Source organism: Corvus kubaryi, unplaced genomic scaffold (assembly GCF_017639235.1).
Source record: "Corvus kubaryi isolate FWS band 111438036 unplaced genomic scaffold, C.kubaryi_AGA036_p1.0 37385, whole genome shotgun sequence".
Taxonomy (NCBI): Eukaryota; Metazoa; Chordata; class Aves; order Passeriformes; family Corvidae; genus Corvus; species Corvus kubaryi.
In genome coordinates, this window is record NW_024581127.1 from 11,122,260 (window position 1) to 11,148,287 (window position 26,028).

Here is a 26,028-nt window from a genome sequence, read left to right on the forward strand (position 1 = left end):
CCTGTTAAGAGCCTTGCTAATAAAAAGTATATTTAGTTTATATATTGTGTGCATCTCCTTCCTGTGAACAGTGTGAACAAAGATAATAAACGCTACAAAAAAAGCATCCCAAACAAACCCTCAAACTGTGTTATATACAAAAAAATGCAAGAAACACGATCTGAAGAGAAGTTTCTGCTTAGGTATTTTTAAGGTGAAGAGCATAATTTTGTCAAAAAGATGAGTATACTTGCAGACCGTGGGTGTGGCAGAGGAAAGAAACCTTAGATATCATCTCTGATTTACTGAACCTTCTAAAGAAAATCAGCACCACACAAGTTCTCCCAGAAATTGAACTTGCTGTTGAAACCACAGAGTACATGCTCTGCAGTGAAAATGGAGCACACAGCAAAATTTCTGAACTGCAGAATGCTAAGTTGATTGCCCTTGCTTGTGCTCACAGCTTTTGCTTTACCTATAAAAATGCCTCAACCCATGAGCTTTCCCCTCTTGCTCTTTTCTGATTCTGTAATTTTCCCATCCTGCTGGGGGAGAATGTGTGAGTGGGGCTTAGCTGCCTACTGGGGTTAGCCTGCAACAGTATGTTCTGTACAATAAAGGAAATACCAGGTGAAGTCAATGCACTAGCTCCAGGGATAAGGTAGATACTGATGCAATTTATTGAATGTTCAAATTTATTGGATCGTGTAATCATGTCCTTTATCATCTACCTCAAAAACTTCAGTAACAGAAGGCCAAACCAGTAAGCCAACAAGCATGTTTCCTCTAATGTCCTGAGTTGAAAATCATGGCGAAAATAAGTTAAAATGGAAGGAAGACTTCAGAATTATGAATGGGACATGTTACATGAATTTAGAGTTACAATTTAAGCCATAGCTAAGAGGTCTGTATGTCTAAACTTTTTAATGCAAGCATAATTTTATACTGAAATAGCAGAAGCTCAGGTGCACTAATGTGGCAGGCTTTTCATCAACTGGACAGCAGCTGAAACTGTATTACAAACCACACTGTATCACCTACTAGGGACCCTCAAGTTAGAATATTCTGAGCTGAAACTCTTAAACACTAAATTAAAAAAATAAAAGTATCAAAGCTGGTAAATCCAGCTGTCTGGGAAACTGGATTTGAAGAGCCCAAAATCATAAAACATGAACAAGAGTGCTCTCAGCTATATCAGCAGGGTTGCTTGAGCCCTAGCTGATTGCAGTCTGAGCAGCAAAGGACTCAGCCTTTACTTTCTTGTAGAAGGCCCCTATACATTTCATGTTTTGTCCTTTCACTTCAGAAATTATCCAGTTGCTTTTTACAAAAACAAGGCTTTAATTACAACCTTTCTGAAGAATCTTGTCCATTGATACTCTGCTATCCAAGCTATTTGCTTGAATTTAGTAACAACAATCAAAAACCTCAGCAGTCTACAAGAGCTCTGTTGGACCAGGTCTTCAGCCAGAAAACCTGGAAATTCTCAGTGATAGAACAACTCAACTGAGGGTGCAACAGTCAGTACATCTCCTCCAGAAAGAATTTTAACTGCTTAAGAACAGTCTTTTTAAAGGTATTTGGTGGGTAAGATTAGATGTACCCTCATGCAAACATTCTCACAGCTTTTGTGGAACTCAGAAGTATTGGGCTACAGTTTGTGTATCACTCTGGACATTGCTGATCAGCAAGAAGATGCCAAGACAGACATGAGAAAACACTGGCTTTGGAAGACCAAATATTTTCTGCATGGTTCAACCATGTTGACTTCAGCACATTTGCTATCTTGATATACACAGATCTCGCAATGCTGCTCTTTAGATCTGATACACAATGGAGCAGCTTCAAACAGTGCAGCTCATCTTCCTTATATGCTCAGAGGTCTTGGCAGAGGAAGAAATTTTGTTTGTGTCAATTCAATTACATCAACCAGATTACTTCCTCACATGAAGAAAGAGATCCTCCCTCTTGAAAGAGGATGCAATAAAGCTACTGTCCATCTTTATTGCTATGTGATGGCTTCATACAGCTGAGCAGGAGGTCTGGAAAGTTTTTTTCACTGTACTTCCAGGGGAATCTCACAAATTGCAAGTTCTCAGATTACTAAAATGAGCTCTTCTAATCCACAAACAAGCAATTGTTTCCCTGTTAATTGACCTATTTTGAAGGCCATATTTTTACACAGTGATTGCAAAAAGTAAAGGCACGAAAGAAAGAAATAGGTCAAATAATTTAAAATCCCAAATTGGAGTGCAACAGCTCTTTGAAGACTTTGTCTGGCTTGGAAGTTCATTTAACAAATGAACATTCAACCACACTGATTTAAAGGTGTAAATGAAAGTATGTTTAAGCAAAAAACCAACAAAAAGCTGGGTTTTTTTAGTTCCAAGATCTTCTGTAACAGTAACAATAGTACATGCTCTACATAATGAACCACGGAGAAGTGATTCATTATGACTCATATCATGATCATATCATATCAACCATATCATATGATCAAATACCAGTTGCATCTCAGCCTCAATAGATTATCAATTCTTAATATAACACCCTTGAAAATACCCAGTTAACAAAGCCTTTCTGAAAAGAGAAAAAATAGCCTGATGCTAACTTCCTTTTTCTTTCCCAATACAGTAGTGATAAACAAACATTAGAAAGAGCCTAAAATGAAATCCTAAGTATCTATGGTATTTTACTAAGCATTACTCTGAAGTGAATAATGGGACGGTCTTGAAAATGTGCAACCTGTAAGTACCAAGCAGTGAAAGGAACTTTTCTTTTTCTTTAATAAAAGCAAGACTTAGAAAACATGTCTTACAATAATACATAGTTCAGATGGTCATATATAGGAACGTCATACACACTGTAACCAGGAAACCTAAGGAACAGAAAACAGGTTTTGCCAGAGAAACATTGTAAATCCAGGTCACAATTTATCTTCTTCTTTTCACGTTAGGATCGTATCTGCAACAAAAAAATAAAATTTTTCACTAATAAGTAAAACAATGATATTCAAAGTTTATATAGATCTAGATATACAATGTGATGTAAATAGCTTTATTATATATTCATAACAAGAGAATGGCCAAGTGTTCAGTCCTTTCTCTGACTACACTCCTATAATTAACTGCAGTTACTACAAGTGGACTGAAGGATGCCTAAGGTAGAACCTGTGTATGAACTAGAGATAACCTTCAGTAAAATTTTCGTATTTCCTAACTACTTACAGCCTTTAAATCTGATGTATGAACAAGCTTCTCCAAGCCTTTAATGTCCCAACACTAAGTTCTTTACTGGAAAAGGACACCAAAAAAAACAAAGAGGAGGAAGGGGAAAGGGATCCTGTAAGTTTACATTTATGTACATTTGGCCACAACTCATTCAAAAACCTTTCTGCTGCTTCCTACTCCTACATAAAGCAGATCTTTGCCCTACCTTCCCCTTTATACAGCTTCTGATTGACTGTTAGAAATTTAGAGCTACTTTCTGGATATACTAAGTAGTTACCTGATTTACTGCAATATGCTTATAGTTTGACTCAAATTGACATTGCTATCCCTTGGCCATTTCCATTTGTGCTTTGTCTCCCAAAATCCTGTCACTTCTTTGGAATTCTGATGTGTTTTGTATTCATGCATGAATAACTTAGACACAACTGAATGATCAGGCAGTTTTACTTTCACTAATTCTGCTCTTATTCATCAAGATTCTTCTCTTAGACAGGAAGATGTGACAACTTGTGAGCCAAATTACATCACCACACAGCTAGAAAGGTAGTAGAAATCAGTGTTGTTACTATCCAACTCAGTCTTCAAAAATTTAATGTATACCCTTTGAAAGAAATGCTCTATTATTAACTGTTAATTAACAGAGCAAGTTGTTAATGCAATAGGATTTTCTGAATGGCTCTTACAGGTATTGATACGTAGTATCATGTTTGTTTGATAGTGATTCAGAAAAAAAAAATCCTTCACAATATACATTTTTCTACTGAAATGCACAGCTTTTGCTGTTAGGCAAATTCATGACAGGTGAGAAGTCAAACACCGGTCACTTGTTTCTTCACATGAAAAATATAGAAAGTAGTGAAATTTTTGCTAAATAAAATGAGGCCCCTGTATTAACTCTCAAAACATCTATTTGATTTTATTGTTATAGCATTGTAGCGCATTCATTCTAACGCTTAAATGTGTTCTGGACAGCAAATTCTATGGAAGAGGGGGCAAGGGAGGAATGGGGAGATAAAGCAGATAGGAGCAGGGGATGATACATGATGGAAACCTCACACCAAAACAACAGCAGCTTCAACCCTGTCTGTGACTCGCTACAGAGATGCTGACACAGACAGTCATGAACATCTTTTCATGTTATCTCTTCCACCTCACCTCCACCCATTTTCCATGTTAAATGAAGCCTGGATAGAGTTTGTTTTCCAGAGAAATTACTGAATCACTTTGCCTATATTCTATACATGGGTATACATTAAATTTTGAAAAGAATAGTCAAAGTAGTCTTTTCCAAAATCAAAATTTGTCCAAAAAAAGATGTGATGCAAAAAATAAACGTTTCTAAGTACAAACATAAAACTCTTACCTAAAGAGATCCTCAGCAAGTGATTCTTCTCTTGCATATCTGTCCTGTTCCTGAGAAAGTTTATTTAATATTTGATTGTTAAGGGTAATTCTAGTGAACAAACTAGAAAAACAATATTCCTGCACTAACAAAGTTTTCCCAAGGAAATAAGTTTTCTCTAAGGACTCCATTTAGTGCATATTCACATTAGACAAGTTATTTCACTACTCGAATTTGGCTACTGATACCAACTAATTAAATGGAATAGTTTGTGAAATATGTCAATTTTGGCCAGAAATGTGGGGTTTTGGGCTTTAAGCCCCATTACAGAAGTAGAGAAATTTTTATCTGATTATTTGTGTGTAAAGGGAATTTTAATTATCATTATCTATATTCAGGGATTAAAAAAAAATGAGATAAGAAGTGTTGATGCAACTGGATCTCAATCAGGCTGTGGAAACAATATGAGTCATCAGCAAGTATTTTTAAGGATACTATCAGAAAATGAAAGTGCCAGAGAACTGCCACGATAAAATATTTTTTAGGACTTCTATATATAAAGGTGAGGATTTGCACAAAACAAAAAATATTAAATTTATTCTCATTACATCTCTTCTGTTGGAGTATACTCCAACAGAATTTTACTCATGCATTTTCTGTTCTATTCAAGAGTAGAATATCAACTGTACTGTACAAGTATTTAAACACAGTTAACCATAAAGAAATTATTTCTAGCTCCCTGTCACACTTTTACAAGTCACAAGTTTACACAGCACTTATTCCACTCCTCAAAAGATCAATCTCATTTAGGTTATTGATTTCACTTTATATAAATATTTCTGACTAGATGAGTGTTGCATGCAAAATGAAATTAAATAACCAGATAAAGATGAGTGTTACCACTGACCTCTGACATTCAGTGACTTTACTACTGTACACATTCCCATGAGCATGTGTGGATAACTAACTGAGGTTTTATTTAAAAAATAAAATCCTGAAGTATTTCCGTAATGATCACAGGTTGGTATGACCACTTACATTAGTCAAGTTTTTATTTGATCGTATTCAAAAAATAATTTCTTACCTCCATTTCTTGCCTTAACCAGTCTTCTAGCTCTGAATTCTTTTTAGCATGGTGGGCAATCAAATCTGATCCTCCAATAATGTGTGGAAGTTGTCCTGCCCCTGGGTAAGCTACCTGTTGGACAATAAATTCTTACAACTACAAGGCAAGCATAGTGCAAGTAAAAGATCCGTTTTAACAAATTCAGAAAGTCTATTCAGATATCACAGAAGAAAGTAAGCCAGTCTTTCTTTGAATAACACTCAAAAATCATATTCAAAAGTGACTGAAATTAAAAAACCATTTACAGAAAGCTGTTAACTCCCTCCTTTTACAAAAAGAAACAAACAAAAAATACATCTCATAAGTTAAATATGCTAAATAAATTTGATAGTGCATTAAATGGAGTTTGAAATATCGATAAAAAACTGTTTATATTTTATTGTCAGCCTGCATAAGCATCTGTTACAAAATGGTGGAAAATATTAGCAGAAAATTAAAACATTATTTAAAAATGAGAGTATACTCCCAGGAACTCCCAGGAAGTAGTACTATGTAATCACATTCTAGTCACACTTATTTTACTAAAATGCCTTTCTAGTCGTATCATATGATTTTCATTTTTATTTTATTTTTAATATAAGCTGAAGTGGTACTTTTACACTGACCACTAAGAATCATTTTGCAATTGTCTTCCGGACCCAAGCAATCAATCACCTTACTTTTGTATGATACAGATTTAGTTCTATGTAGAAATGCAAAATTTATTAGTTAAAATGGAAGGTTCTCAATCAGCCTACACTGTATGTATAGGTCTTTGGAGAAGTGGAATTGCTAGCTTTTGGAGGTACAACCAGAAGTTATGGTAACCATCACTAAATGACTTATTCCAAGTAATAGCTTGGAATAAGCACTACAAGTGTCTAAATAATCTAGCACAGGGTAAGCCTTTGTCAACCTGGTACTTCTTCAGTCAATTAACAAAATATCTGTTTACAGTATAATATGGTATTTAAATTGTTTCTTTCTTTAGTTATTATCAATTTATAAAAAATCTTTAGTAACATATTTCTACAATCTGAAGGCAACACTTTTTAATATTTTCAAATAGTGCCATCTTGTGACCATTTAAAATACACACTAACCTTTCTGAACATTTTGAAATTTTTCTTTCCCCCATAGTTGGTATTTCCAGTAAGACGACTGTTCTGTCTTGGATGGCTGACAACCAGAGATCTAAACTCAGTCAACAGAAGCCTGCTAGGGAGACTGCTGGAGTCATCTTGCAGGTTGCTGTGGTTCTTACGTGGGAAGAAAAAGGAAGAAGCATTCAAGTGTGCGAATAGACATACAGCGTATCTAACAGTACAAACTGTAAAGAAATTATTGTGAGCAGAGCTGAGCAAAAGTTAGGTTTAAGAAACAGTGAGGAGAAATAGCAGTAGTGCTAGAAGCTAAGAAGATGTATGAACTTCTCAGCTTTCTTATATACCATGAATAGAGTAAATTTGTTTCTCATGTATTTAAATACTTCACAAAAGACAAGGCTGAACATCTCAATTCTAGCCTACAGTTACCCGGCCAACTCTAGGGCTATAAGCTGAATTTGATCAATGCATCAAATTATTCTTGTCCATGAGAATGCTCATATGCGAGCAAGTCTGCATGAACACTTTGCTGCCTGGGACTACAACTATGCAGATTCAAAAGAAGTCTGGGTGCAGGATAAGCTCACAAGTAACATTAAACTATGTTCAAGGACAGCTCCAGCCCATATGCAGTACAGTGGTTTTATAGCAAAGTATAACTATAAGTCCTTTAATCTCAGCTGACCCTGCACTGTGGTATACCTCTTCTTCAGCTGTTTTTTGTATGTAGATGAAAAAATATTATTGTGCCCCTTGTTGACTGGCTACACTTTAATATCTCTTCAGAATTTTTTTTTTCAATTTCATTCAGCCTAGTCTCCTTTGCCTCACTGCCACTGCAAGCAATTCTCTCCTTCCTTCATCTCACCTACAAAAAATTAGCACACTATCTAATGTTAATCACTGTATATCACATCCATTTTCCCAATGGTCCATCTCCTCCATTCTAGTTGTGATCTTAGAGCAGACAAGATTACATCCTTGGCAGGTCTTTAAGAAGTAATCTAAGAAAAACATCAGTACAAGTATTAACCACATTGAAGGCTTAATACAATTACCTGTAGTTTCAGTCACCTTAAGTATCCACCCAAAAGCCATTACAGAAGCACACAGATGAACTACAAATGCTCTTTTTTTCCCACGGTCTGTAAGTTGGACTGCACTATTCAAATTTACATATGATTACATTAACGAGTACAATCTTCCAAACCTCCTTTACCCTGAAATAGGATCCAGAAATACTATGTTCTTAAAATCAAAATTTTGATATATTTTTGTAATGCTTCTTAAAGTTCACTGTTCAAACTTACAATCAGCTCGCTCCTTAAGTCTGGTGACTCTTGCTTAATATTACTTCTCGTTTCTGAAGTTAGAACTGATCCAAGTTCATCTTCTTTCTATTTGATTAAAAATTATTTTAAATATAAAGCTCAAATGAAATGGAAATTTAATTACATAAAATTGTTTTCTGCTCTTTACGGTAAACATATACAAATCAATATAAACATTTAGACAGAAGAGAAACTGCCCTGTACTTTAGATTTTTTATGATTTTACGCACACTGTAACAATGGTTGGAGGCTTTCTCTATTAAAAAATCACTATTATTTGCTCACTTGGTTTTTTTTCTTTCTTTATTTACACTAGGAAGTTTTGTCCATCTGTACAATCTTCAAAGTCCTGTCAGGTTCTGGAAAACTGTAAAAGCTTTTAAATATAAAAAGTAGCATTTTCAATTTGATATTTGAAGTGTACATGTGTGCAGAAAGGACATTTCATTACTAGGACAAGAAAGTTCTGCAGGTTGATTCTGTCCTATAGTTTAAAACCAGATTGGCATTACAACAATTATTTTCAATAGTTGATAAAATATCAAATCAGCTTTATGCATCCTGTAGGTTTTGAGTCAACTGCTAACATTCTTTGTCTTGCCAGATACACAAGGCACATCTACACTTAGAGAAAATATTCATCAAATTTGCCTGGGGAGCTTTATCATGAAATCTCCTTCCTAGTCCACTGGAAATATATTTCACATTAATAAAGTAGGTCATTATTAAACTATTAGAAGACTGCTTTTCAGCAGAAACTTTAAGTGCATTATCTGCTAAAGTACTAGTTAAGTTGCACAGAAATTTTTTTTTGTCCTTCAGAACCCTGACAAGAAGTTAGACTAGAAAAACTTTCCAAGCCACAACAAAATTCAATAGACTATTCCAAGCACCAATTTTAGTCTGTCAGTACGGTCAGACCTAACAAAAAGTACCTACTCTCTGATAGTATAAAAAGCAAGAAACGTAATTCTCTAAATTATAGGACTTGTCTTTCAACGTGTGCCTCTTAGTCGCACACAACAAAAGAGCGTTATAATGAAGTTAAAGTTCACACTTCACCAGAAGCAAGCTCCAGTAAAGCATCAACAAAGTGTCAAGCTGGTTTGACCTAAGGATGCACAGACAATTACTAATTATCATGTGGTCCAAGGAATTTTGCAAATCCAGTGAATCATGCAATTAAACTTTTAAACATTTAAACACTGCCTACACTGTAAATGGACTGGACAGTAAGGTTTAATATATATATTTTAAATAAACCAAAAATAAACCTGTTCTTTTATTCCTATGGTATTTTTAATAGTCTAAATCTCTCAATATTGTTTTGCTTTACAAACCCGCTTTCTTTTTTTTTTTTCAACAAAGTAACCACTGTTAACTCAAGGGGTATTGTTTTCTTCATATCTCTTAGACAATTCCCTTAGTGTCAAAAACAAAACCAGAAAATTAATCACAAAAACACAAGCTGTGTTTTGGGTTTGCTGTTGTTTTGGGTTCTGTTTTAAAATTTCTCATACAGGAATTTTAACAATCTTTCACACAATATCAAAAGATTCTGACTTAGAAGATCTTGGACACTACTGTGGTTTTCAACAGAGGAGGTCAGCTAGAAGTTTCTTTAGAAAATTAATTACATAAAGATAATTTAGTAGTATCTTAGTATAAATAACACCATTATAATTAACACAGCAACAAGCAATATGAGAAGTTTTTCTTGGACCATTCTGCTGTTCTACTTACAGTATATAAAGCGGAAAAAAAAAAAGAAAGCATTCAGAATACAAGCAGCTCTCAATTCACAAAGAAAAAATGTCCAGAAGAATGAAAAAACATTTAGGTATGTGTAAAACTGCAACGTTCACATGTAACAGGTTAATCATTCTGAACCACAGTGGATGTATGAGATTTAAGCAAACAAATTTTACAAAGCCACTTCCTGTATGCCGGCAGCCTCCTCCTTAAAAAAGCTAACTGCATCCTCCTAAAAGAGTTGCAGATTTCAAGATCAGGCACACAAGAAGATATAAAACTTACCAATACTTTATTCTCCTCTCTCTGATTTACATTTACTTCTTGAATCCTGCTTCCTTTGGCTTCCAAACATTGTTTTTTTCGTGTATTACCTTGAGCTTCCTGGTCATGATCTGCCATTTGATCTTCCCAGTCTAGGTCTCCACTAAACACAATTTCTAGTGCTTCTGTATCTTCAGATGTATCATCTAATTCCTTTCTCTTTTTTGGTGCATGATTTTCACTAGAAGTGGTTTTAGTGTCTGTTCTATCACTCGTTAGCTTGCCACTTTCCCTCATAAGCTTTACACCCATGTCTTCTACTGCAAAATTTGCGTTTGGGTCCAGGATGTTATTTTTCTTTTGATGCTGTTTTGCTTCACTGTTGCAGATTGACGAAGTTGTGGATTCAGTGCATTTGGAAAGAGGCAATGACCTTTCCTCCAATTTTGCTAGTTTGGGTACAGATGTCTCTTCTTCTTCAGCTCTTTCCCTTAGCCAGAAATAAATTACAAAAGAAAGAAATTACAAAAGCATTTTTGAGTATGATTAGCTGTACCCACAACATAACAGCTTCTGGGGTTTTAGGGACTGCATTGTGAAATTTAAAGTTCCCTCAAGGAAAACCTTTTCATTCTAGGAATTTGATCTAAAAATTACCTTTTTAAGTATGTGTCAGATTGAAAGTACATTGCTTGAGTTGAAATTTTCCAGAAACAGCACCAACATACCAACAAGGGAAGTAATGTCAAGAACACTTCAACGTACCTTTTTCTAGCTACCTGGAAGTAATTTGTAATTGAGTTCGACTGGTGACGTGAAGCACCCTCACGAGGTTTGCCAGCTTCTGCAATTTTAGATGGTGAGACAGGCTGACTTCTTTCACTTAACCCAGATGTTCTGTTCCCTCTAGGCATCGATGTTCCTGCACTTACACTGCCACTTGTGCTACTGGTTTTCTTTATGGCAGTTGTATCCTGGAAAGCCATTTTCCCTTGTCTATGCACCTGGGAAGTATTCTCTATCTCCATACTAGATTAGAGAGAAAAAAAAATACTAAATGACACAGAGGAAGTTACCAAAGACACATCAAATCAGAGACACACTTTTTAAAAAAGCTATACCTGTACTTTGAATAAACTTACAAACAATGTGCTAAAACAAACTGTAAAATCTGCTATGATCAATATATTTTTATGATTGTGAAATGGTTTGAAAATTTGTGACAGTTCAGAAAGTCAAGACAGATATGCAGCATCTACATTTGCATTTGAAAGAATCATCGAAGTCCTATGGGATGGTTTCTGTAATCTAGCACTCAAAAGCAAAAATTATGTCACTGCAGACAAGTGACAACAATTTAGTAAATGCCACTTTTAACACTGTATATCTTTGCCCATGGCAATGATACAGTTCCTCTGCCACAAAAGATTGTTTTATTTGCAAGTATTAGCTTAGAAATTTCTATGAATACTTTACCATGTCTGCTCTTCTGTATCAGCTATGTAAAATGTGCTGCTATCTGCAGCAGTTGGCATTATGGTTTCATCCACAGCCAAACTGTGGGAAATGGTTTGGCCTACAACGGCTGATGCAGGAAAACTTTCAGATACAGCTGCAGGACCAACACAAGAGAAGAATTAGAAGGTTAATGTCAAAGCTGTGTTTCTTTGCACGTGATATCACACATTACTACCTGATCAGGTGAGATCTTTGTAAAATGGTCTTAAAGCAATTTTAATTTAAAAATAAGCAGATTTATTAATTAAAAAAAAACCTGAAAAAATAGTTCTAAAGGACCATATTCTGTAATTCAGATTTAACTAAATATTCCACTGATTAAGTAATGGAATTATGCTTAAATAAAAATGAAGCATAAAGGGAAATCATATATCAGTATATACAAAATGTACTTAAAAAATCATGTGGTATACATTTTATGCAAAAAATAAAATATATATCCTGCGATATATAGTTTATGCAAAACTGTCAGAGCACAAAATTCCTTTTACTTACTCTTTTATGATCTCTAATGTGATTATTGTATCTGGGATACGAGTTTTTTCAACTGTAAACACAGCTCCCTTTAAAAGTCTGATATACAGTCTGTTTACGCAATTTCAGACAACTTTTATCCAACTGAATCGTTCAGACTGGAAATAAGAATCAGCATTTCTGATTCATGCAGTGTCTGAAGGATCAGAATCTTAAAACTTAATCTGACAACTAATATTGTGATATTTTCTAAACTAATTGGACAGGCAATAGATCATACGCAAGTTATTCATACAAGAATATCAGTCAACCAAAATATTTTTCAGATCTCTGGAAGTACTGCGTGTATGTGTTTCTCTGTTCAAAATATATTTTTAAGTAAGTAATAGTCCTACATATAAAGACAAACTTATGGGTTTTTTCCTCTGCTTTTTAAAATAATGGTAGGATTTTCTACCTGATACAACATTTTGTAGAACAAAAACAATCTATAAAACATAATTCTGAAAATTTTATAGCAACAAAATAGAGAACAACATGAAGAGGCATGAAAAGAGAATTAGACAAAAACCTTTTTCTGTCTCTCAGAAAGTCTGTCTGACTTTTATTACTACTGCATTAGCAAATATAAGCTTCAAGTCAAGACTTGGAATGTCCACCCCCAAACTACTACTTCAGCAAATGTAGCAATCATGTCTCATTGCCTTAACTTCTTATGGAAAGATTATTTTTAGTTTTGAACTGTGTGGGAGGTAATTGTATTTTCCTAAAGCAAATTCTGTTTTGTGCAGAGGGAAAAAAAGAAAAAAAAGCAAGCCTTAATAAATTAATACCATTCTTATTCTCTTGATTTCTAACTTTCACCTTTTACTTCCCTATTACCCCAGTCTTTTATGAAAAGACAGAATAGCATGGAATTCAAACTACCACATACATATGAATTCAGTGGTCACTAAAAATATGAACTTCAGATGTTTTTAAAGTACCTTTCCTTTCAAGGTCACTGTTCTATGTGTCTGCCTTTTAGGCTAGTTTTAGATCTACTTTTTTATTTACATCTAAGAGTCATATAATCTTCATTGCAATTTACTGCAAGACCATTAAAAACCAATTACCTCTTTGGAGTCCTATACATTTTTCATAGAATGTCACTCTTTTTTAGTGGTCTTGCAAAACAGAACAACTTTAACGTTAGTAATTGATGCTCCTACACAAAAAGAAATACTGCCTCTTTGAGGCTGTTAATTTATTACTACCCTTCTTCTAATTACCTTTGGAAGCAGGCTGCTTTTGAGGGTTGCAGTATTTTTCCGTAGACATGAAGATAACTGCCAATCCAATTTCTGCCTCTGGAACAGCCCTAAGATTCTTGCTGTCAATATACAAATTAAAACAAAAAAGTTTTTCAGTACAGATTCAAAGACAAATAGGCACATGGGCACAGGTATGGCACAGTACAAAACTGTCCATTCCTCCTCCAAAAAAAAAAAAATCAGCCTACACTACAGTTTTTCCCAATACAGTAAGTCAGCACAATTATCCTTCATTATAGCCATGTTCTACATGTATGAACTCCCATGTTTCCTGCTGCTGTAGCCACTGTCTAGCTCCAGTAATCTGGCCAATACATCTCTTCTTTCCATATTTTTAGGCATTTAACCAATTATACTCTACCTCTAATTCAAAAATGTGTGAAAAGAGACTTGAGACCATTTCTTACAAGTCACGCACCCTGCCCAACCCCCCATCTTCTGTACTACAGCCATGAGGAGAGATTGAGTACCATCTTCTCTACCCAGAAGGAAAATTTAGGGGAACTAGGTTTATGTGGTAAGGATTGAGATTTTGTTTCACTGTTTTAATAAAATGGCATCATGATAATCCTAACATCTATAATATATGCAGTCTGCCCTCTCAAACAAAACTTATCATCAAAACAAAAACTAATTTTCATTATACAGAAGCTGTTCTTCAAAAACACTGTATACAAATAATTACATAACAATGAACCACATGACCTCAAGGTGCCATCTCATCTCTTTTTGATGAAATACATATATTTAATGCAGTATCATAAATGATATATTTTGCATTCTTATAATATATTAATTTTAACTCATTTTAAATAGAAGAGAAACTACTTGCTGTCTGTAATTTTTAAAGCAGTTTCATTACAATGAATTTTTGTAGAACTGAGTTCTACAAAAAAATAATAAAAAGAAAAGAAAACAGAAATTCCATCAAATCCTCACGAACTGCCAACTCCTTTCTTTCCCACTTCAGGAAGTTTTAGTTACTCTGCTAACTACTTAGAACAATGAAAAAATGTCCTCTTTATAATCAGCCTCCTGCTTAATATGTACGCAAATACCACGACCAAGTCTCTGTAACAGTTCTGAAATTACTGCACCGCTGTACAAGAGAACAATGCTGTACCTTTCCAAGATAGTCAGAATGGAATCAGTCCAGTTTCTCAGAGAGTCAGATCCTGAGATCTGAGAGTTTGTCAAACCCACATCAACTACACAAACTTCAGGAGAAAGTAGTAAAGGCATTTCTTTTCTTCCTTCTGTCATCAACTTTACTTCTCCTCCTCCAAGAATAACTGCTGGGCCCAGTTTCTTGTGCTAAAAAAAGAATGCAAATAAAAACAAAAATCTTAGAATGCAGTCAGTTTAGAGGTATCAGAATACAGAACTATCAGCATAGGGCTTCTCACTGATGCATTACTGCAGATGTAATGTGTTCTGTTTCTCCTCTATATTTTATCTTGCTTATCCTACTGTACTGTAGGATAAATACACAGAAATCCTTCTTTCCTGACGAACCCAGAATGAGTATGATTTCAGAGTGAACAAATCTGTGCTTAGTTAGCCCTGCAATATTTTTGCAATGTAAAGCCTGATTACCTGCTTGGCGGTTAGAAATACGAAAGTTTTTCCACTGAATATTTTTTTCCTTTCATGACGCTCAGATAAATCCAGGTTTTCAGTGCCAATGGAAGGCTCATCAACTGGAGGATAAAAGCTGCAAGAACAGAAAATGAAAGTTACAAAATTCACATTCACTTATCAGTACTGACTCATAGTCCTTTCTGGTTTAAAGTTCCGAAGCTAAAATACTGTGTTTCTCTCTTAAAACTACTTACAGAAATAATTTTCAAGAGATTATTAAGAAGAAACAGAGCCCCTAATTTCTCAACATCGAAGATAAGACCAAGACTTCAGTAACTAAGAAAACACTTTTAGGAATGTATTCAACCAAACTGCTGTACACATAGCCACATTCTTACTAACAATACTGACAAATGAGACTGCCACCTCATTTTGCACTTACTCCAGATAACAGTAAAACTCCACACAAAATTAGTCATCTTGCTTCCTCTACCCTCCACGTGGTGAGAACAGTCACCCCTCATTCTCTTCTACTGTGTCAAGAAATTGTGTAACGCCACACTTGAGAACAGCCTATAGTATGACAGCAGACAAGTACACTTGCTGGTGGGATAGAGAACTGAAGGGATTAATCATGCAGATTCTCTACTGCTTTGTCCAATACAGGCAAAATGAGAAGGAGTTTAGCTGGGAAACATTTTAGGCAAAAATCAAATTCTATCCTGAAGCTCTAAATTTTGTCACAGCCTGTGACCACTGCTGCAGTTAATGATGGCATGCCCAGAGCATGCAAAGCCTCTAGAGTCAGGATATGCATCTAACTGATAATTTCAAGATACTTACAGGATCGTTGAGCCACATATTCCCTACCAGAGCAGTTCTGACAGAGCAAGGGGAAGGCACATATCAGAAAGGAGGGAAACTATAGGTCAATTTTAACCAAACTATACCACATCTGTGCCCAAATAACTGTTTATGTACATAGTTTGGCTGATCACAGAACTACTTATCTTTATTTTGACTGCTGATAATACATCCTTCTCATACTACTATGCAGGAAAAAAAAAAGATGCTGAAACACACCAATGAAATTCAGTTTAACAGCAAAGACTGGCAGATTCTAAGCAAGAAACATATTCCATGAAATGCTGAAATACTGAAGTTTTGGGAAAAAAAAATCGAGTATCTGTAAATAAAAAGACATTCCTCAAACACTGTGAACATTCATATATTTCAAACTGAACACAAGAATAAGCACATAAATTTTCTCCTTCATCCAAATACCCAATTCAATTATGATAGGCTAAAATGTGCTATATAGTTACAGGCTTTTCAGTAATCTTCGTTCTTATGTCTTCTTCACAATCAGTTCTTGAAGCTTTATGTACACAATGAAAATTAAGCAACCTAAATCCACCAGATTTTGAAAGATGAGTATTTGATCAGTTTCAGCAGCTTGTTCAAAGCTGTTTACAAAAATATTGTTGCATTGAAATTGAATAGAAATGATAAAGCCTAGTAACTTAAGGTAGAAATAGGGCAATTCAGATTTTAGTTATTAAGCCAGAAGACTTCTGATACCAGATCCTATAGACAGTGATTAACCTAAGATAAATACAAGGGACAAAGTCATTGCTAAAGATGAAAGGATGAGTAAAAACAGAAAAACAGCAGTTTTCACTACTTTGAAACTGGAGTATAGTTTCTCTATAAATATATTTAAAGGCTCCATTTTTAATTTCAGAAAACAACTTTAACTGATGATTGTCTCCAAATAATACCCCAAAACATCAACCTTTGATTTTAATTATAAACTCTTATCCAACGCTGATCTAAGCTCAAAAGGCAATGGTCTTTTTCAGTCAGGATTCTGAAGTGCTCCTCATATTCTGGCCTCATAAGCTGTTAATAGTAACACTATCATCCAGAAAAGATCCTCTACAACCTTGAATCTCTCAGTGAATAGATTTTGATTCTTGGTGAATTTCTGTTAAAAACTCTGTTACTTTTCTTGTTTTTCAAAGCCCTGCACTATTGACACTGGACTGCAGTAATAAAACACGTTATTTCATACAGGACAGCACTTATGCAGCCGTTTGTGAAATCTTCAGTTACTGTTCTTCCTCGCATAGGTTGTCAGAGAGTACCAGAGGACTGGGGTAACACCGTAAAAAATTCCACATTCACATGGGAACTGCAGGTTTGCAATTACATGAAATCTTACTATAAACAAAAAAGATACTTTAATTATTTTTTTCTTTTGAACTTTAAGACAATGTTTCCCTAGATTTTTTGGGAGGGACCAGCTCTACAGTAATAGTAAAGATTTAATTAATAGTGTCACCCAGTATTGCCATCTCAACATACTTTTCCTATTTCACACCCAAACTAGTATTGCTCCAAGCTGTCCGGGGCCCTGTAGATATACCAGCTCAGGTCAGCTCTAGCTACAATGCACAATATAGAGATTCCCTATCAAAATTAGAAGTATTTTTTGAAATTTAATGAAAACAGCTGATAAGTAAATTTTCAGTATCTTCCCACAAGCTACATCTCATAAAACATGACCTATTTAAAATACACCAATTGTTTTAAACATAGATCTGTGTATTACATCAGCTGTTTCATCTAGCTTGATGCAGAACTCTCTTTGAAAGCTACATAATGTATATACTGTTAGTGTCACTAACTTTTAGCCGGTTCAGCTCCTCTCAGGATCTTGAAAGTTAGCAAAAATATTTCAGAAATGTAAACATACCCATCTGCTTCTTTTTTAGGGAGAACTTAAAAGTTCAATTGTATTATCACTTCTGTATTAAATGGACACGCCCTGGTTTCAAGAGACAAAGACACAGTTTACTCGTTCCTGTAACAGACAGGAACAGCAGCATTACCATCAGGTAATATTCAACCAAACAAATTTCAAGTTGCACAACCAATCACTAGCTTTTGATGGCTTGTATGATCTGCTCTACAAAAGAAAAAAAAATCTCCCAGGAAAGTATTTCAGAGAGTACTAAATAGTTTGTTTAGTTTTCTTACATCCTTAGAAAACAATGCAGAAGTAGAAGGGAAAGTTACAATTAATTCAGATTCTCCCTTTCTTCCAAAAATGAAGAACAAATGAGTTTTAAGCCACTCACAGATGACTGATTTGACATATTACATAAACCCTGCTAATGTAAAGTAGCATCTAGAAACTAAGGAGTATTTCCTTCCAATTGCTCCAGATTGGCATCTGTATTCTTCTAACAAGGTAGTGTCACATTCTGTGAAATATGTTTTACCACATAATAAGCACAGCTCACTGTGAATCCTCTCCAGTTTTGTTTCTATTTCCACATGTGCACCAGCAGTTTGTTTAGTATCCACCCAGCCTCAGTCTTCAAACTACTCTACCTATGGCTACCACCATACTCACTAAAGAAAATAAATTGCCATTTCCTAACATATATGCATATTTATGCACATATGAATGTATATACACAGCAGAAATTTCTTACCTGCATAAATCATGTGTTCGTACAATAAAAAACCAACAACCACAACCCCCACGCAAAACACCACTGTCTCCTTTTCAAGGTAAAATGAGTACCAATATGGGCTCAGATGAAACTGTCACATACAATATTCAGACTATTTCACACTTTCTTACATCAAGAAAATAACCAGAAGAGCTATTCTGCAGTATTTACTGATTCCAAATTAAGAATTCCCTTTTGAAGTTAATTTAACCATGAAAACAATAAATATTTTATTCTAATATTCTATTTATTCTAATGCATATTAGTATCACTTCATCTCTTAACAGATAATTAAAAACCTCTTCTATTTCAGGGAATTCCAGGGTCAGGCTAACTCTGTCTGATCAAAGTTTACAGTAACTCAGTAAATAACTGCACTCTGGGAAAATACATCTGCTTAATGAAATAAACTTGATACAATTTCTTTTATAAAAGTGTAATTTCTTTATTTTTATGTATCAGTTCCCGGAAGTGTTTGAAGCAACATTTAAATACTAACAAAACAAGTTCCTTTTTAGAGACAGTAACATCTCTAAGCATATAGTCAATTCCAAGAGCTCATTTTATAATTCTAGGGATGAGAACAATAAAACTGCTAGAATATTAAAATGTCAATCATATTAAGCATTTCTCCACAAATAAAATTACTGTGAATCGCATATTATGACAAAAATTATCAGATAAATGTGCAGTTATTTATCATCTAACTCCCATAAATTTCATCTGCAACACAGTAAATACGATCATTTGGCAACTTACCTTCCATGATTTGGCAACTGTTGCCTGGACTGAATAGCTCTGATTAATTCAGAAAAATACTCTGGTTTTATAATTGGTCGAGCACAAATCAAAGCACATATAGTCTGAAAAACCAGAAAATACAAATTTACTGCATGGAAAAAGTTCAGATAGAATATGGTTCAACTGACATTAGCTTTTTAAGATCTGAGATGTGGAAAATGTCACACAAACAAATGCACAATAGTTTATTTTTGCTTCTGGGATTGTTTTGCTTCTAACAGCCTAGCTTTTAATTGGTGTCTTGACTAAAGTTATGAAAACGTAGAAGGCAACTGATGAAAATCACTAAGTCTTCAAAACTGTTTTTTTTTGTTTTCTTGCCCTTCAACCTCCCATTGACACACACATCTTCTGAACTTGGAAAAAGAAGAGATTACCACCATTTTGTAGAGAAAAAAATTGAACAGGTCTAGAATTTAATTGGCATTAGTGGGAAAACTCTCCAACATACCTTAACAGTAACTTTTACTGATACCATTACAAGGTGGGTACATTCTTTTGTCCATTCATTCACTATAAGACCTCCAAGCTGCTGGATGGCTTGATTTAAAGCAGTTTTCTGAGCTACATCTAAACATGAGGAGCAGACAACCAGAGGTTCATACTCCACTCTGCAAAGAACAAGTAAAAGAGAATTGCTTAAGTTAGTTCAGCCAATCATTGTGATGAACAGAGCCGACTTAACTATCACATTTTTATCTCAGGGAAATCTGAAGGAAAAAAAATAAAAAGACCCATACTCTAATCTAGATTAAAGTAAAATCTTCCTGATTTAAATTCTCCTGAAGAAAGAAAATACTAATTTTTATTCAGAAAAATTAAAAAAAAATTCAGACAATTTGACCTGATGTCTGAAATATTTCTATGGACTTGTGGGTCTTTTACAGACTTCACACAGAATTAGCACTTCAATAGCACAAGGTCTGGGAATATCAAAAGAAATTTGAGTGTGTGTCCCCAAAAGCAAAAGTATGCTCAACAGGACAGTTCAGCAACAGATTAGTACTTAAAATATGCATGTCATAGAATGCAATTTCAAGTAACATTTCCTAACATTGCCATTATCCTTGCCCATAAGCTTTACATATATTTTAGATCTTCCACATCAAATTCAAAACATATCAAATTCCATTATTTCATTTTTAGAATATTTAAATTTCTTTCTACTTTGTAGACTTCCTAGTACAACAGTCACGATGTATCTGGTCTCGTGGTATGATGCCTGTATCATATTTCAGTATGTTTACCTAAAATATTAAAAAATAGTTTTGTAGTAATTGGAAGAGAATGCCAAGCTTTTTATAACAATAAATAATACCAGAAGCAGTGATAAAACTGAATAAAATTTTAAGGCACAAAGTCACCTTCTGGTTACTTTAACATTGATTTTAATGGTCATTAGACTTTTTCTATTTATCTGTCACTTCATTTCCAGAACTGCTTCCCAAAAATAAACAGACAGCACTGGCTACCATGTTAAATTTGGAAAAAAATAGCAGGTTGGGTTCACATTCTCCTGCAATGTCAGTTCTTTTCTCATTACATTACAAACAGCTAACAAGGGCTGAGACAGACTCTAAACCTTTCTCCCTTCTTCTCATCTGGTGTAGGACTTTGTTTTTTGCCTAAAGAGAGCCTGGAAATACTCACTGTACATGACATATTATCTTCTAAAATGCCACTGCTTTTCTAACTACAATTTTAACCTCCCAGTGTCAAAACAAATTATATAAAAATAAAATGGAAAAACTATTTCAGAAGCAGGTGTGGAACACAGGCAAAATACTAGTCACCTCCTTTGCTTTCTAAAATTTCATCATTGCTGTATCACTTGCAAAGTTGAATGATGTGCTAAAATACTCTTCTAAAAAGCCCATTTTTTTACTTGGTATTTTATAATCAAAGCACTTACCTAAACTTGCTCTCAAAAACTCCAAAGTTGATTCTGTCACCAGACTGCAAAGACTTTGAAGTACCATTGAGGTTTGATCCGTTAACAAAGGTACCATACTTAGATGTATCTCTTACTGTTAATATAGGTACTGAGAGAGACTGACTCTGAAAATAAACATAAATAAGCCATTATAGTTTATCAGAATGAGATAGCTTCATCAGAAACAAGTTACTATCACTGTGGATCAAAGCGATAGATAAATAAGAAGCAGCCCATAAAATACCATCTTAAATAAAGACTTTGGACAATGAGGCTTTCTATATGTAATTATTCATCTTCTGCTTTTCACTGTAAAGAAATGAGAGAAAAATACACGTTTTTAGCTTTAGAACTTTTGTGCTTCTTACACTTGGTCTTTTTGGAGATTACACTTTGTCTTTCTGGAGACCGTGCATGGCAGCCCTTCATTGGCCCAAAGCCTGAGCTAGAGCGATTTAGCAAGGCTCTGAGATTTATTATTTATGTTTTTACCTACCACTCAGCCCTATCCTGGGCTTTGGGCTGAATGGTAAGTAAAAGCCTAAAGTCACCTGAGAGCAGTTTTTCGCATTTCCTTCCATGAGGAATGCTAGTCTACCCCAAATTGCAGGACATGGAGACACCAGCATCTCTGGTTAGACACTGATTTCCAAAGCAGCTCACAAGCCAGTGAGAACACTGATAGTTTGTTTTTATGAAATTGTGCCATGCAGTTACATGCTATTTCACAGAATGGATAAGGTTGGAAGGGACCACTGGAGTGATCTAATGCAACCTGCCTGTTGAAGCAGGTTTCCTTACAACACATTACTCAGGATGGCCTCCAGGCTCCTTTGGAGTATCTCTAGAGATAGAGAATCCACAACCTCTCTGGGCAATCTGTTCCAGTGCTGAGTGTCGTGGTTTTACACTGGCCTAACGACAGGCACCCATGGAAGTCGTTCACTCGCCCTCCCCTGCCACAGCTGGGCAGAGAAGCAAAAAAAAATTAACAAAGGGTTCATGAGCTGAGATAAGGACCGGGATAAAACACTCCAAGGGCAAAACAGGCTCAGCTTAAAGGTACAAAGTAAATCTATTACTAACAAAATCAGAGGAGGATAATGAGAAGTAAAATAAGCCCTTAGAACACCTTTTCTTCCCCTAACCCCTCCCTCCTTCCCACCACCAGTACAGGGAGACAGGGCATGGGGGTTTTGGTCAGTTCGCCATCCTAGGTTTACTTTCACTGCTCAGGGAAAGGAGTCCTTCCCCATGTGAGACCAGTGGGGTCCCTCCCACCAGAGACAGCTCTACACTAACTTCTCTGGCAGGGCTCCAACCTCATGAACAGCAGTCCTCCCAAAACTGCTGCAACGTGAATTACCTCCACAGGCAACAGTCCTCCAAACACTGCTGCACTGTGGGTCTCTCTTTCCACAGGGTGCAGTCCTCCAAGGACAGGCTGCTCCAGCCTGGAAGCGGGGCCCTCTCTCTCCACCAGGTCTCCCACTGGACCACAGCCTCCTCCAGGCACCCACCCGCTCTGGCACGGGCACCTCCCCCACGGGCTGCGGGTGGATCTCTGCAGCCCCGTGCACCCATGGGCTGCAGGGACACAGCTGCTGCACCATGGTCCTCACCACAGCCTGTAGAGGAATCTTGGCTCTGCCATCTGGAGCACCTCCTCTCCCTCCTTCTTCACTGACCTTGGTGTCTCCATGTTGTTTCCCTCACATGTTCTCACCTCCTCCTCTTCCCTGGCTAGAAAAACCGTGCCCCCTTTGTTTTGATTTTCTTCTTAAATATGTTATCACAGAGGCGTTACCAAACTCTCTAATTGGCCCAGCCTTGGCCAGTAGCATGTCCATCTTCAGAGCCATCAGGGATTGGCTCTACCAGACATAGTGGAAGCTTCCAGCAGCTTCTCACAGAAGCCACCTCTGTGGCTCCACTGCTACCAAAAACCAGGCCATGCAAAACCAACACACTCAGTTACCCTCACAGTAAAGTTCTTACTCATGTTCAGGTGGAACTTTCTGTGTTCCAGTTTCTGTCATTGCCTCTTGTCCTATTGCTTGGCACCACTGACAAGAGCCTGGCTCCATCCTCTTGACACCCTCCCTTCAGATACTGACAGACATTGATGAGGTCCCCTCTCATTCATCTCTTCTCGAGGCCTAGCAGGCCCAGATCCCTCAGCCTTTCCTCACAACTAAGGTGCTCCAGTCTCCTTATCATCTTCATAGCCCTCCACTGGACTCACTCAATATTTGCAGTATTAAAGGAAAAAATACATTTTACGTATTTTATTTTACATACTATAGAAGGTTACATAAATGAAATTTCTGCCAACTGGCTTCAAAACATCCATAAATGTCATAACAATAAATTGCTGATTGTTAATTCTCCTTGGTACACTTTTCTTTTCTGTGTCCTAAGCATATAGAGAATTAGTGATGTGAAATGAAACAGAAACTAAGTCTGCAGTAAAACAACTGAAGCACTTCCCAGAACCTAAAAGTAGTCTATGTAATAAAACTCAATTGCATAATTTTCCTGCAGTGATTATTTTAATACAAATTCGCAGTGAATCTTCACTCTGGGATAAAATAAAGCTTGGACCACTAAAATTATGCCTCTAAATTCCTCAACAAAAGCAAACAAACGTAAAGGAAATGAAATAAACTTCAAGATTTAAAAAAAAGACAGGTTATCAACGGTTCTACTCCAAGCATAAAACTGGTAAGAGCAAAATGAGAGTATGCATGGTCACAGCAGCCTGAATTATCCCCACAGTGCACTGATAATGCAGTAAAATGGTGGCTACTTACAGGACTTGTTTCAGGCTGACTTACGGTCAGAACTGCATGACTTCGACTGATAGACTGATCATCCTGAATTAAAATTGTGCAGTTTTTGCGTCCAACAACATATTCTACACCACTTAAAAGCCGATATGGCTCTCCTGAAAATAAACAAAAACCAGAAAAATATCAATTTACAAAAAACACCGAAATACCTGAAGCACATAGGAGAGACACTGAGAAGTGAGTAGCACATCTGAGTCTTAGCTTTGCCATGCATCATTTATGCTCACAGCATGGTGCTAATAATGCCAAGGTTGTAGGTTTTATCCCCATCTGTGCCATTCACTTAAGAGCTGGACTCAGTGATCCTTGTGGGTCCCTTCCAACTCAGAATATTCTGTGACTGAATTCTGTGATGCTGATTAGGCTGATTAAAATTATGCATTTACCTTATAGAGAAAACCTCTTTCTTTCTTGCTCCCTTGCTCTGTCCACTATAAAAGGATACATTTTACCATAAATAAAGCAGTTTCAAAAGTGGCATCGCACTTTCTTCAAGGACAATATATTTTTACCAATACTTTCTTGAAGATTAAGTGTGACATTTGGAAGAAAAAAAAAACACAACACAATGTAAGACAGGTTTTCTAAAACACCTTTGCAAGGTTACATAATTTTTTGAGGTTATATTATTTATTCACATAACAGATTAAGAGGTTCAGAGGAAAATGTCCTCCTAATGAATGTAAGGAAATATGCATGTAAATCAAATTGATACTTAGTAAGTTCAGCTTCTGACCAATCTTTATGCTTTAGCTTACGCTTTGTACCTGTCACCTGGACTCCATGGTAGCTTCCCAGTGAATGGCTTGACTCCCTCCCAAAGGTGTGCTACCACTGGTCAACAGAAACAAAAATGTTTCTTGATGAAAGTGAGTACATACAGATAAATTCCAGTTATCAACCCTGGGCAAATAACTTTCCAAATACGAACTGTGCAGAAATGATCATTCTGAATAGAATGACGAGTGTTTTGATTCATTCAAGAGCTCTCCAGGCAGTAAGTCAGTTCATTTCAACAAGATTAGGTGTTGTTGCCACCAGCAAATAAATCAAACATCCAAAATTTCCTCCCAGTGAACCAGGAAATACAGAGTGGACGCAGTTGTTTTGTGTTCTTATAAATACTTAGGAAAAAATGTATGTATTATATGATACCTATTACTAAAGCTCATATGAACAAGGAAACGTGAAGTATAGGGGCGACTTAGTTTCAAAACTCTGCACCCAAGAAACACCACGAAGCTCAACAGTTAAGTCTTTGAAACATCAGTACAATAGGTAAACATTGTTTCTGAGACTGACTGCTGCCTCAGAGCTCAACTCTCCAGGTATTACAATGCAGGACTCTGTAACCTGCAGCACCCTAAGACATCCCACACAGGTTCGAAAAGCCCAACTAGATTTCACAGGCGCTGCGGTCTGCAGTGCTCCAGGGAAATACGGACGATTCGCCGTGGACGAATGCCCAGGGCAATGAGGACTTAGATCACCACTGGCCCGAAGCAGCACGGACACGCAAGCCCGGCTGGAGCCAGCCCTGTGGAAGCCAACACGCCGGCACACCCGGGGAGCCGCGCAGGCGCCGGTCGGGGCGGGGAAGAGGCCCGCGGTGCCCGGGCCTAGCCCGCCGGAGCGGCGACGGCATCTGGCGCTGCCTCACCTGTTCCCGAGGCGGGTACCAGCTTCCACATCCTGGAGCTCCGCCCGGCACCCCCCGGCGAGCCGGGACGAGGCCGGGCCAGGGAGAGAAAATCCCGGGAGCCGCTGCCGCCGCGATCCCGCGCGCCGGGCCGGGCCGGGCCGGGCTAAGGGGAGGGACGCGGCGGAAGGCGCCGCCTACTGGCCTCGCGCAACCTCTGGAGCGGTGGATCGGCGCGCGTGCGCGGGGCGGGGCGGGGCCGAGGCGGGGCCGAGGCGGGGCCG

At 36.7% G+C, this 26,028-nt stretch overlaps 1 protein-coding gene across 2 annotated transcripts; it reads right to left on the reverse strand.

The window, feature by feature from the left end:
* Positions 1–2,741: 2,741 nt before the first annotated feature.
* NBN (nibrin) lies at positions 2,742–25,939 on the reverse strand. Of its 2 annotated transcripts, XM_042035831.1 has the most exons (16): positions 25,766–25,938; positions 24,067–24,200; positions 21,233–21,378; positions 19,772–19,931; positions 19,279–19,382; positions 15,011–15,128; positions 14,538–14,728; positions 13,373–13,473; positions 11,586–11,721; positions 10,875–11,138; positions 10,131–10,599; positions 8,073–8,159; positions 6,760–6,915; positions 5,636–5,749; positions 4,573–4,622; positions 2,742–2,943 (listed from the first exon to the last, which is right to left on the reverse strand). In XM_042035831.1, exons 1-16 carry the CDS (start codon positions 25,794–25,796, stop codon positions 2,913–2,915), a joined length of 2,292 nt encoding a protein of 763 aa, XP_041891765.1. In that variant the 5' UTR covers positions 25,797–25,938; the 3' UTR covers positions 2,742–2,912. The 2 variants fall into 2 exon arrangements, with proteins under 2 accessions (XP_041891765.1, XP_041891766.1); XM_042035832.1 differs by lacking the exon at positions 8,073–8,159 and having other exon boundaries at positions 25,766–25,939.
* Positions 25,940–26,028: the final 89 nt, after the last annotated feature.

Bases quoted from the DNA above. Each gene is read 5' to 3' on its own strand.
- NBN (XM_042035831.1), bottom strand. From the start codon at position 25,796: ATGTGGAAGCTGGTACCCGCCTCGGGAACAG. The intron at 11,722-13,372 runs GTAATTAGAAGA...TTGGTCCTGCAG, and splicing joins AAAGCAGCCTGCTTCCAAAG to CTGTATCTGAAAGTTTTCCT. The intron at 10,600-10,874 runs GTACGTTGAAGT...TTTCTGGCTAAG, and splicing joins TTCCAGGTAGCTAGAAAAAG to GGAAAGAGCTGAAGAAGAAG.